The 12,072-nt window shown below is 41.3% G+C and overlaps 1 protein-coding gene across 4 annotated transcripts in view; it reads right to left on the reverse strand.

Moving 5' to 3' along the window:
- The window catches only part of PLEKHG1 (pleckstrin homology and RhoGEF domain containing G1), a 229,563-nt gene that overhangs the window by 31,255 nt on the left and 186,236 nt on the right, over window positions 1-12,072 (reverse strand). For all 4 annotated transcript variants that reach the window (XM_082633368.1, XM_082633367.1, XM_082633369.1 and 1 more), the window contains 2 exons: window positions 6,633-6,679; window positions 2,595-2,745 (listed from right to left, as the gene is read on the reverse strand). In XM_082633368.1, coding sequence (XP_082489494.1) covers window positions 2,595-2,745; window positions 6,633-6,679 — 198 coding nt within the window. The remainder of the gene's footprint in view (window positions 1-2,594; window positions 2,746-6,632; window positions 6,680-12,072) is intronic.

Here is a 12,072-nt window from a genome sequence, read left to right on the forward strand (position 1 = left end):
ACTAAAGATAATCCTTCAGAGTGCTGAGAGATATCTCATGGTTCAAGTATTCACTCTCTGATGGTCAGAAGGATGTAACACCAGCACTTATCTGAGCCCTGGAGTTCCACAATCCCAGGGAGATGAGAAGGGGACACGATTATAATCTAATTCTTTTAAGTACATAAGGCACATGTCCCTAGACTCCTATGAGTCTAAGGATAGGGACTACTGCATAGTTCCTTTAGTCCTTTATCGTCTCAACAGTGCCCACCAGAGAGCTGGGTGGTAAATAAACACTTATTTAATTGAAGCTGTGTCGTCTTCAAAGAGCAACAATAATTTTAAGTATCTAAAATCCAATGTAAGTATCTAAAAGAGTAAGAAGATATTAAAGTCAATTAGACTGTTCCTATGACACTTATCATGCAGAGATGTTAAGCTCAAGGGTGGAGGTTGAATCTAATGGTATAAATTATAAAGATTAGTTCCCTTGTTTTTTAGTCACACTTTGTTTACTTTTACTGAATCCTCAAATTTTCCATCCAGCTAGAAACTGGAAAGGAATTTACATTTTCTTTCTGCACTCAGACTCAGCTGTTAGAAAGGTCCTATGAAACTGTATCACTAAACTAACAACTCCCAGGTAAGTTCAAGATCAAGAGAAAACTTTAAAAAATAATCATTTCTCCTTTTAGTCTGAGAGGCAATCCTGTTCATCAACAGACAGATTCAGAAGTACAGAGTGTATTTCTGTGGGGATTTTCACAGGTGGCTACACAACTTTGAAGTGATGTGCATGATATAGAAGGAATACTCTAAACCAACTATAAAAACAAAAATACTCCAGGCAATTAGTTTTAAATTAATCTAACCACTGTTCTTCCCTTTTATCTTCACTATCAGCTGTTATGAGCTGAATGTTTGTGCCCTCCACAAATTCACATGTTGAAATCCTAACCTCTAATGTGCTGGTATTAGGAGGTAGGGCCTTTGGAGCTGGTTAGGCCATGAGGGTGGAGCCCTCGTGAATGGTGTTAGTGTCCTCATAAAAGAGAGCCCAGAGAGCAGTCTTGCCTCTTTCCACCATGCAAGGAAATGAGGAGAAGAAGGCAGTGTGCAACCCAGAACTCAACCATGCTGGCCCCTTGATCTTGGACTTCAGCCTCCAGAACTGTGAGAAATAAATGTTTGTTGTCTAAGCCACCCAGTCTATGGTATTTTGTTATAGCAGTGTGAACTAAGACACCAGCTTTTAATTTAGAGGGTAAGGGCTGTTCTTCCTAGCAGTTAACTTTTTGTAAGAATCTTGACTTGTTATTTCTGACACGCTTATGTAACAGAGGTCTGAGACTTTTCTTTTGATTGACTTACTGTCTAGAAAGCCATAAAGAGAGATTACTGGGACACACTAGTTTTAAATGCCATATTAGCAGAGTCCAGCAAAGATCTATCCTGGGAAAGCTATTATTTTTTAAAGAATTATTTCGACACTGATTTAGTAAATTAATCCCACTAAATTTAGAGGTCATTAAAACCAATCGAACAGTTAAAGTAATATCCCTGATGTGGCTTCACAGGATGCAAGATTCTCCCAAGATGAGCCAGGCAGGCAAAAAGACAAGGCTGAGACATTTCTGGTAAAGTTGGACCATAAAGCGTTCTTAAAATTTTAAATGCGTATGAACTGAGCAACCTTGGAATGCCTATCCAAGTTAGAAACCTGGAATCATTTAAAAAGTGATACATGTAAATTGCAGGCATGTTGATATACATAGGAGCTCTGGATTTAAATCTTTTTTAAAAAAGATTTTTAATGCAGTATTAAAACTAATAAAATAAAAATAATAGCTCATTTTTATTGACCGCCTGAGAGGCACCATGTACGTGGGAAATTTACAGGATTTGAACCCGGGCCGTCTTGCCCCAGAGCCCTGCTCCCAACCTCTCTGCTATCCTGTCTTTCTCAAGTTGCAAAGGCAATCAATCCTACTTATAGAATGAAATTACTTTCAAGAACACTATTTCCCATTTTTATCAGCTTCCTTAGAAGATAAGAAATGAGAATGTATGAGAGCCATGTCTACTTTTGTTTCTAAGGTCTCCTTGAATTTTGTACAAATCATGGGAAATGATATAAAGAAAACAGACCCCGAAGTGATGGGAAGCCCAGCTCGAAGATCATTCATCATGTTGCTCATCTGTCTTCTTCCCTTTCAGCTCCTTCTCGTTGCCCCTACACAAGCCAATCTATGACAAACAGCTCTCCCTCCCAACTGCCTACTGAATCCAGGCTCACGGAAATAAAATAAAACCTAACAAAAAGATCTGTTGTTCATGAATGATAGCTCCCTGCCTGAAACTGTCACTCCTAAGCCCTATCACCATCAGAGCCAAAATGAATCTTTTTACTTGGCTGTTGTCAATGAGGTTGCAAGCCTAGAATATAAATATCTCTAATTCCTCAAAGCAGATTAGTCAGTTGTAAAGTATGAGTGTGGAAAATGTTTCCATATGTCCACAGCTTTTTCTGATTTTTTTTTCTCTTAAACTTAACATATACACACAAAATCCCCATCCCCTAGAAAGTCCTTCAAGCGCAGGCAGAAACTTACATGCAAAAGGAGATGATACTTGAGAATCCGCTGAACTGGTTTCAAGAGATAGGACCCCAGAGGCAGTGAGTGTTTCAAAGTTTCCTGACGTTCCCTGAAGAATTTGGCCAGCATCTTGTTCCTCATGCACTCTGTTAGCACAGCCACGGATCTGCAAGAAGAAGAAATAGTTTAAAATCTAAATTGTAACGCTTAACAAGAGTATTCAAGTTTTAAATGCTGGAAGCGTGTTGATACCTTATAACAGGTAAGAGCTAGAGAAGCTAGAATGCTTCTGGGCAGGTTAAGAAAAGGTGTCCCTCTGGGTGGGTGAATTAGAAAAAGACACTATAAGAAGGTAGTAAAACATGGACACGTGGCATCTAAGCAGTAAGCTCCTTCCTCCAGGGAGATGCTGCCCCTGCCAGGACACAGGGCTTTGCAAAGGGGATTTAAATTGGACGTTAGCCCCTAATAATGCCCCATCTTGGCATCTTTGTGCAGTGCTCAAATACACATCTGTGTTCAGTTTTCAAGTTAGATTGCAAGGAGTGGGCACCTTTATACTAAACAAAAGGAGTGCCTTCTTCTCAGTAGATCCAGCCCCGTGCCGGACGTTTGCCATCCTCTCTGCCGGTTACCTTTAAATAAATGCACAAAGTGCGTGACATTATGTGCAGGTCTTGGGAGACCTCATCCCCTGAGGAACTTTCCTTTGAGAATCTCTGAACAGATCCTTCTTTCCACCGCCAAGTGTCTCTCCTCATTCTAAATTCAGCTTTTGAAACAGTTGGATAACCTTGGTCCTTAAGGAGCGTGCCTTACAGAGCATATTAGAAAAGTAGGTCGGAATTCTTCCTCCACCTCAGCTCCCCTAGGGGCAATAAGTACGGCCCCCAAACATCCTAGAGGGATGGTTGAAACCATGCTCATATCTTATACATAAAGCAAGCTGGTGGGCTTGTATAGTTGCACATACACACGTAAATTAAAATCTTATGGTCTCATAACTTAGAAGGAAGCAGGTGGAAGTAATTTCAGCCCCTTCCTCCCCAACTCAGTAATATGTTTTCAGAATTAATTTAGAAAAACAGAGCCAAACAACAAAATAAAACTCCTTGGAAGGAAGTGACATGGATGGAGGTCTCCTAATTAAGCGATCAGAATCCCTTCTGTGCCTGATTGCTTGGAGAAATATCTCTGTTCAAACGGTTTTATTTTTCCCTTAAGATTTCCAAACTATTCTTCATCATGTAACCTAGGGACTTTTCTAAGGTTCTTTAGAGTCAGAATCAGCTGCCCACTGGCCTTCTAACCATCTGAAGTTTTGAGTTCTTGCCCAAGGGTAAAACACCTGCAAGAAATCCTGAGTGCACTGAACTCCGGATTCAGGCCACTGGGAGACATCCGAGGACAATGACCTGAGTGGGTCTGTGCTTCTCCCTGGGGACAAGAGGGAGGGCTTGTGCCTCTTCCCAGCAAAGTCACTGGGGCATGACTGGTATGAAGAAAGACATCTGTCAAGGTGTGCAGGCGACATTTAATATCACCAGCCTGAATCCAAAGGGGAAAGACGCGTTGTCAGATGGGCTGAAACACCTGGCGCTCATGGTTTGTGAAGACGGGGGCGGGAAATCTCGGGCCTCAGAGAGCAAACTGATGGGAGGCAAGGGGACAGGAAGAAATTTTTCTATGAATATGAAAACCACACAATTGGGCGAGAACCGGATGTGCCCGCTTCACTGAGGGGGGCTGGGGAGCAGTTCCCTGCTAACACATTTCTTTCCTTCTTCAAAGTCAGACCCAAGATAAAAAACACTTCCTCCTGGAAACTGTCCGGATTTCTCCTTGCTGGGACTTAGTCCTCCTTTATCTCATGCATCTTTAGCTTCTATTACATATGACTGAGTTGGTACTACATTGACTTGTATTCATTGATTTGATCTTTCCTAATGGCTGTTCCACTATTGCATTTGGTTCAGTTCCGACTCTCAAAACAATATAAACTGCTAGAAGTCAAGGGATATTCGTTCCTATTTCCTGCCAGTGTACACCAAGCTTGGACTTGTGCCCTATGAAGGACAGCCTCTCAAAGATGTCCTGCGCAAATGACTGTGCCTATCCCCTGACCCTAAAGCAGTCTAGTTTATAAAAGCTGCCTCATTTTGTGCCCTCTGTTCTTATTACAGAAAATTCTTAACATAAACTTCCAAAATTGCAAATTCAGAAGATATTTCTTCAAATGACAAGTTTATAATGAAATTTACACAGACATAATCCTCCAAACAAGCCCCTCTAGCATCTTAGATCCTGATAATTGGGTCCAGAATTTTGTTGATTCTTCAGAGTTGGAACGTTTTTTCCTTTCTCACAGGAGGAAGTTTTGTGGAGGAGTTGAGGGCTGATTCTTTGATTTCTCTGCATTAGGGTGTGGTGCAACGCTGGCTTTTAGCACAAGGACCATAGCTTTAGTTGGGGCAACCTACAATTTCCTGATATCTTCAGGAGAGAGGTGGAAACAACATTGCTTAAGTGAAACTGTGTAAACTGTGGGTAGGTCTACAGATAAGGATATGAATAAGTGTACTAATCTGCATGTGGGGTGTTGTTCTGTTTTGTTTTTAGGGAAACCTGAGAAAAGCATGCTTGACCCCCAACCAAATAAATCACCATAGCATGATATCCTGACCAATATTTAGTGGAGGAGATGAAAATCCTCCAGTGGAAAGTATTTTGCCTTCAGTAAGCCTGAGCCTCTGGCTTCATGTCTTTTAATCCACACTGGCTTTCCAGGGCCACCCCGAAGCAGGAATGACCCGCTTGCTGTTCCCGAACACAGTGACACAAGGGGCTCAGTCTACTGGCTTCTCTTCTAGGTGGACCCCATCACCCACTTTATCCTTAGGGACATGTCTCTACCGAGACTGGCTACAGAGCAGATAAAATCCCCCGAGCTCTCTTCCCGGTTCATCCCTAACATAACCACTCAAGTCCTGCTAGTCACGTGGGCAAACAGACAGTAGAAAGGTATGGGGTGAGGGGAAGCACAAAGCTTCAGAAACTTTACAAGGATGTAGTGGCATGAGGTTTGAGGCTGGACCAACTTTGGTTCAAATCCCAGCCAGATCTGGTCACTTATCAGCTATGTGACCCTTGTAAGATCAAGAAACCTGTTGGAGGCTCAATGATGTCATCCATGCAGTGGGGATGGGGCAGGGATGACGATGAGCTAGCACTTGCTGAGGACCCATCAGGGGCCAGGCACTGCGCTGTCAGTGTGTTCTCTGTTTTCTGCTTTTCTTCAATCCCTCAATATCTCTAGATGCCTGGGAAAACTAAATTCAACCACATTTCGTATTTACAGGATTGAGCACAGTACTTAGAAATCAATAAGTGCTCAATAAATGTCTTTTGCAGAAAAAAGACTTTCCTACAGGGTGAGCTGTGGTCTGAGGCCTGACTCCCTTACTGAAGTGGTCGCTATATTGGCCAGAGGCTGCTCCCTAAACGGTCCTCTTGCTGACACCCCCAGTGTGAGCAAAACTGAAGCAATGATCCAGGTGAGAGGATGAGTCCTCTTTTCTCACAGAAGCTTATCATGTTCCTTCCTTTCTCTGAACTCCATAAAACTTTACGTAGTTCCTAAAATTTATATGGCAAAAATATAACATATTTTATCCCCAGCTAGATTATACAAACTCACTAGCACTGCGTCCCATACATATTCTTTAAAACATGGCACATATACAAAAGGGTTAATAGATAAGACTTCTAGCCAAACACAATTGGTTTACTTAGTTTTCCACTGAGGGAAACCTAACAATCTTTTTGGTCTCCTTTAAGGTCTTTCACAATTTTTCCCCGTGTTGGCTCTGCTAGGGAGTCCCTAAGCCTGAATGGATCAGTAACTGGGTACCCCTGTGGTCCATTCTCAGCATGTTTGCAGTTTTCCCACAGTACTCAGCGCAGCGCCAGGCACATAACGCCTACCGACCACATACACTGCTCGGACTGACTTAAAACAATATGAAGATATTCCTGCACATTCACAAGGTGTACCTCGGATAGTTAGTGCAATACTGGGTGTAAATGTGGAACTCTTCACTCTGCAAGGAAACAAAAGAAGTTTTATGGGCAAAAAACGCAGAGACAACAACAATCAATTACAAAGAAAAGATATATCATTCATACCTTTCAATTTGTTCCTGTAACCACACTGGCTCCTGAGCCCCTGTGGCAATCATCCATGCCTTTTTATCTACCTTGGGTTATACCTAGAATCCACGTGCACTTGAACTCATCTGAGTTCATTAAACACTTATTGAGCATCCGCTGTGTTAGCTGAATCTGAAGGCAAATAGGAAGAGGAAGACAATAGGGTTTCTGCCCCCAGATGCTCATGGTCCTCTGGGGGATTTGCAGTGGGAGAGAGAAATATAGGTAGAAAATTTAAATATCATGTGATCAGAACATGTTGGAGGCATGTGCAGCGCACAAGAAAGCCGCTGCACACTTTCAAGCCCTGTGTGTGCAGTTCCCTCTGCCCACTGTCTTTCCCACCTTTTTCATCGGATAGCTACCAGGCACCACTTGACATTGAATTGAGGCTTTATTTCCTCTAAGGGGACTTCCTGAGTCCTTGGGCCGAGCCCACTGCTCCTACTTGGGACCTCACAACACCCAATACCAGCCCATCTCGCAGCATTTGCCGAATGATAATGACATTTTCTGCATGTCTGTCTGTCTCCCACTCTACGCTGTGAGTTCCTGCAGCAGGGGGCCCTACTGTGTTCATCTGGCACATAATGTCTGCTGAAGTACTGAATCCCCATCTCTCCTATGAAGCTGAAAATTTTTTGAGAGCAGGATCCAAGTCTACTCACCTGTATGCATCCAGCGTGGTAGCAATGCCTCAAATGCTTAAATATTTGGCTAACTAATGGGGGCTTCTTGCCTTTTGCTATGATCGTATTCCAGGTTCCCTCATCAACAAATTCTAGACATAATATCATTTCACTTATACAAAAAAAAAAAAAAAGGTCATGAAGAACCTAGGGGCAGGACAGGAATAAAGACGCAGACGTAGAGAATGGACTTGAGGACACGGAGAGGGGAAACAGTAAGCTGGGACGAAGTGAGAGAGTGGCATGGACATATATACACTACCAAATGTAAAACAGATAGCGAGTGGGAAGCAGCCACATAGCACAGGGAGATCAGCTCGGTGCTTTGTGACCACCTAGAGGGGTGGGATAGGGAGGGTGGGAGGGAGACGCAAGAGGGAGGGGATATGGGGATGTATGTATATGTATAGCTGATTCACTTTGTTATAGAGCAGAAACTAACACACCATTGTAAAGCAATTATACTCCAATAAAGATGTTTAGAAAAAAAAAGTATATATCTCTAATAGGAGGACTTTTAAAAAGAAGCATCACCGCAATGCTATTATCATATTTACATAATTCCATGGGAAGGACTGGGAGGTTGGGATTAGCAGATGCAAACTATTACATATAGGATAGATAAACAAAAAGGTCCTGCTGTATAGCACAGGGAACTAAATATTCGATATCCTGTGATAAACCATAATGGAAAAGAATATGAAAAGAACAGATATATGTATAACTGAGTCACTTTGCTGTACAGCAGAAATTAAACACATTACAAATCAACTACACTTCAATAAAATGTAAAATAAATAAATAATTCCATACTATCATGAGGGTTTGTCATCAGTATTCCTATTTTCTTTTTTTTTAATTATAGTTTGCTGTTTGCTTTGGAATCCAAATAACACCCGCACACAGCAACTTGATATTGTTGATATCTCTTAAGTCCCTTCTAATCTATAAATTCCCCCTCTTATTTTCCCCTTGCAATTAAGTTGAAGAAAAACCAGATGGTTTGTCCTGCAGAGTCTCCCACAGTCTCAGTTTGCTGATCACATCCCTATGGCTTCCTTTACTGTGTTCCCCTGTCCTCCATGCTCTTTGTGGTTTAGGAGAGGTTTGATCAGATTTAGATTTCATAATTTAGCCCGAGTACATCATAGGTTAGACTATACTTAAATTGGGAGACACATGATGTCTGGTTCTCTCTTTCTGTGATGTTAATAACCATTGGTGGGCTTCCCTGATGGTGCAGCGGTTAAGAATCCGCCTGCCAATGCAGGGGACACGGGTTCGAGCCCTGGTCCGGGAGGATCCCACAGGCTGCAGAGCAACTAAGCCCGGGCGCCACAACTACTGAGCCTGTGCTTTAGAGCCCGCGAGCCACAACTACTGAGCCCGCGCACCTAGAGCCCATACTCTGCAATGAGAAGCCACCACAATGAGAAGCCCATGTGCCACAATGAAGAGTAGCTTCCGCTCGCCGCAACTAGAGAAAGCCTGCATGCAGCAACGAAGACCCAACGCAGCCAAAAATAAATAAATAAAATAAATTTATATAAAAAAATAACCATTGGTAATTATTGACTAGATCTGTTAATTCATGAGGAGTTTCAACATGGTGATATTTCTATTCTACTATTCTGTCTTCATTTATTAGCCAAAATCTTTCCAAAAAAGGAACTGCCTTAGACTGGTTACCCTGCAGTTTGTGGTTTGTATGGGAAAGGCAGGATAAATGCTTGATTCTTTTCCTTGATTTTCAAAGTAATGCATCAGTTCTCTAACATCCTGCAAAGGGCTTGGGTGTATATATATATATATATATATATATATATATATATCACTGTGATTTCATGAATATAAACATATTTCATGATTTTCAGTTGTTTTCAGTTAGTTATCTTTACTGATGCTCAAATGATCCCATCTTTGCCCAGTAGGAGCCTCTTCTTGAGTATTCGTGACCTACAGCCTCCAGTTGCTTCCTTGTTTTCTGATGTGACAAGATGTTCCAGACCATCTTGTATATTTACTTCCCTACACTCACTCCTCGCAGAGCCCTGATTCCTTTAGGTAGGAAGTAGTATGTGGAAACCACAATCTGAGTTTTAGGGATGCTCTTGCTACTAGGTTAATTATTATTCCTAGGCCTTTTCAGTGGACAAAGCTAGGAATATGGTGTTTTTTTAAAGCTAAAATACATGCTTAGTTCATACTAATTCTTGTAATTCAGATTCAGGACCACAGTGTTTTTAATTAGCCTCATTCTTACTCTGTATTTTCTTTCTCTTGCCAATTCCAGTTCTCAGTGGCACAAATGTAAAAATTCATTTGCTTTATCCCACAATATACACAATAATTCCAGAATAACAATACCAACACCATTATATATGATATCATTACTGAAAACAGTTAAGGATGTATTTGTTGTATTTTGTCCAAAGCATATTTTTCAATTGATTGGTATTTCCTCTGTGTGGTCATGCCACAAACTGGATATGCAATTTGACTCATTGTTTCATTTTGCTTTCAATTAAAAAATTTTTTTTAAATTTATTTTATTTTTAATTTAATTTTTTTAACATCTTTATTGGAGTATAATTGCTTTACAATGGTGTGTTAGTTTCTGCTTTATAACAAAGTGACTCAGCTATACATATACGTATCTCTCCATATCTCTTCCCTCTTGTGACACCCTCCCTCCCTCCCTATCCCACCCCTCTAGGTGGTCACAAAGTACCCAGCTGATCTTCCTGTGCTTTGAAGACTGTTAAACTTTAACTTTGGTTTATAACTATGTAAAATAGATATATGCTTTCAAAGTCAACTCTCCAAGGAAATGTACATTTAAAGAAGTCTGGCTTCTAATCTTTCCCATTCTAGACTATTCCCTCCCTTCCCCATCAGGAACCAACTTTTAATCTTACAGTTTATCCTTTAAAAAATTTTTTTAGGGCTTCCCTGGTGGCGCAGTGGTTGAGAGTCCACCTGCCGATGCGGGGGACGCGGGTTCGTGCCCCCGTCCGGGAAGGTCCCACATGCCGCGGAGCGGCTGGGCCCGTGAGCCATGGCTGCTGAGCCTGAGCATCCGGAGCCTGTGCTCCACAACGGGAGAGGCCACAATAGTGAGAGGCCCGCATACCGCAAAAAAAAAAAAAAGAAAAACATTTTTTAAACATACACATTTACGTATAAGTATAACCTCCCTTGTTTCTGAATAAATAAAAACAAGCTATGCCAGTGATTCTCAAACTTGAGTATTAGAATTAGAACCCACAGAGTACTGGGTTGCACCCCCAGAGTTTCTGCTTTAGTAGGTTTGGGGGGGCCCGAGAACTTGCTTTCTAACAAGCTCCTGTACGATGCTGAAGCTGCTGGCCCAGAGACCACACTCTGAGAACAGCAGTGCTACACTCCCCACCCCATCCCCTCTCTACTTGTATCCAGAGAGATTCCTTACTAGCTTTTACTGCTTTGTACTATTCTATTATGTGGATATACCATAGTTTATCCAACCAGCTTTGTGTTCTGTGGACATTTGGGTTCGTGCCATACATTATATATTTCTATACATATATTTATATATGCATATGTACCTATACTTATATAAAATATTTATTTCTATATACTGTATAGATTGATAACTTGTAACAGTTAGTACTACAAAGCATAGCACCACCTTTGTTGAGTTTCTGTCACTATGTCTTTGGAATAGATTTCTGGAAGTAGGATTGCTAGAATAAAGGGTGAATTCAGATGTAATTTGGCTAGATATAGCCAAATTCTCCTCCACAGGGTCTATTTTGTTTTCCCACAATTACAGGAGTGTCTGTTTCCCCATGGCCTTGCCAACCTAGTAGGCTGCCAAAATTTTAAGCATAGTATTTGAAAAAAAAAAATCTAAATTAATTGCCAAATTCAAAAAGTTAGAAGATAAAAATATCTTGATTTCTGGCTTCTCTTGAACAAGTATTAGATCCACTGGCCCTGGGCCTACAGTTTCAGGTAACATTTCTGTCCCTGAGACATGAGTACCTTGATGGCTCTGGCTTCCACCTGGGCCCATTCATGCACTGTGTTCACCTGTTTAGCTCTTGAAGGCACTGGAGTGTCCTGCCCGGCTCCAGCGATAAGAAGGGCAAAGTGATTTGCCCAAGGTCTTCTAGGAAATTAACATCAAGCTAGAGCCTTTCCCTGGGTTTGCTCACACACTTTTAGTTTCTTGCTTCTTTCCTGCCTCCTGCTGCACTCAGCCTGGGATTGAACAATGATCAGGCTGATTTCCTCAAATTTAAGGACTTTTAGGATCATATGGAATACCAAACTTAAACACGACGGCCTCAATGAAAACATATTTAAATTACATCATCTATGTGACCTACACACACCTACCCTATTAAAGCCTCAAGGCTTCTGCACAACTGAATTTCTGTGCATTTTGTGACATTATGGCTCTATTCCTACCTTAGACAGTTTTCATTTAAATCAGTGACATATTCTTAATATAGAAGCAAATGCATATTGGATCTTAGATTTATAAGCTCTGTGGACAATTCAAATAATGGCTTTAAGCAAAAGTCAATAACTCCTAGTTAGTTCATTCC

This window comes from Mesoplodon mirus, assembly GCF_964341445.2.
Source record: "Mesoplodon mirus genome assembly, chromosome: 10".
Lineage (NCBI taxonomy): Eukaryota > Metazoa > Chordata > Mammalia > Artiodactyla > Ziphiidae > Mesoplodon > Mesoplodon mirus.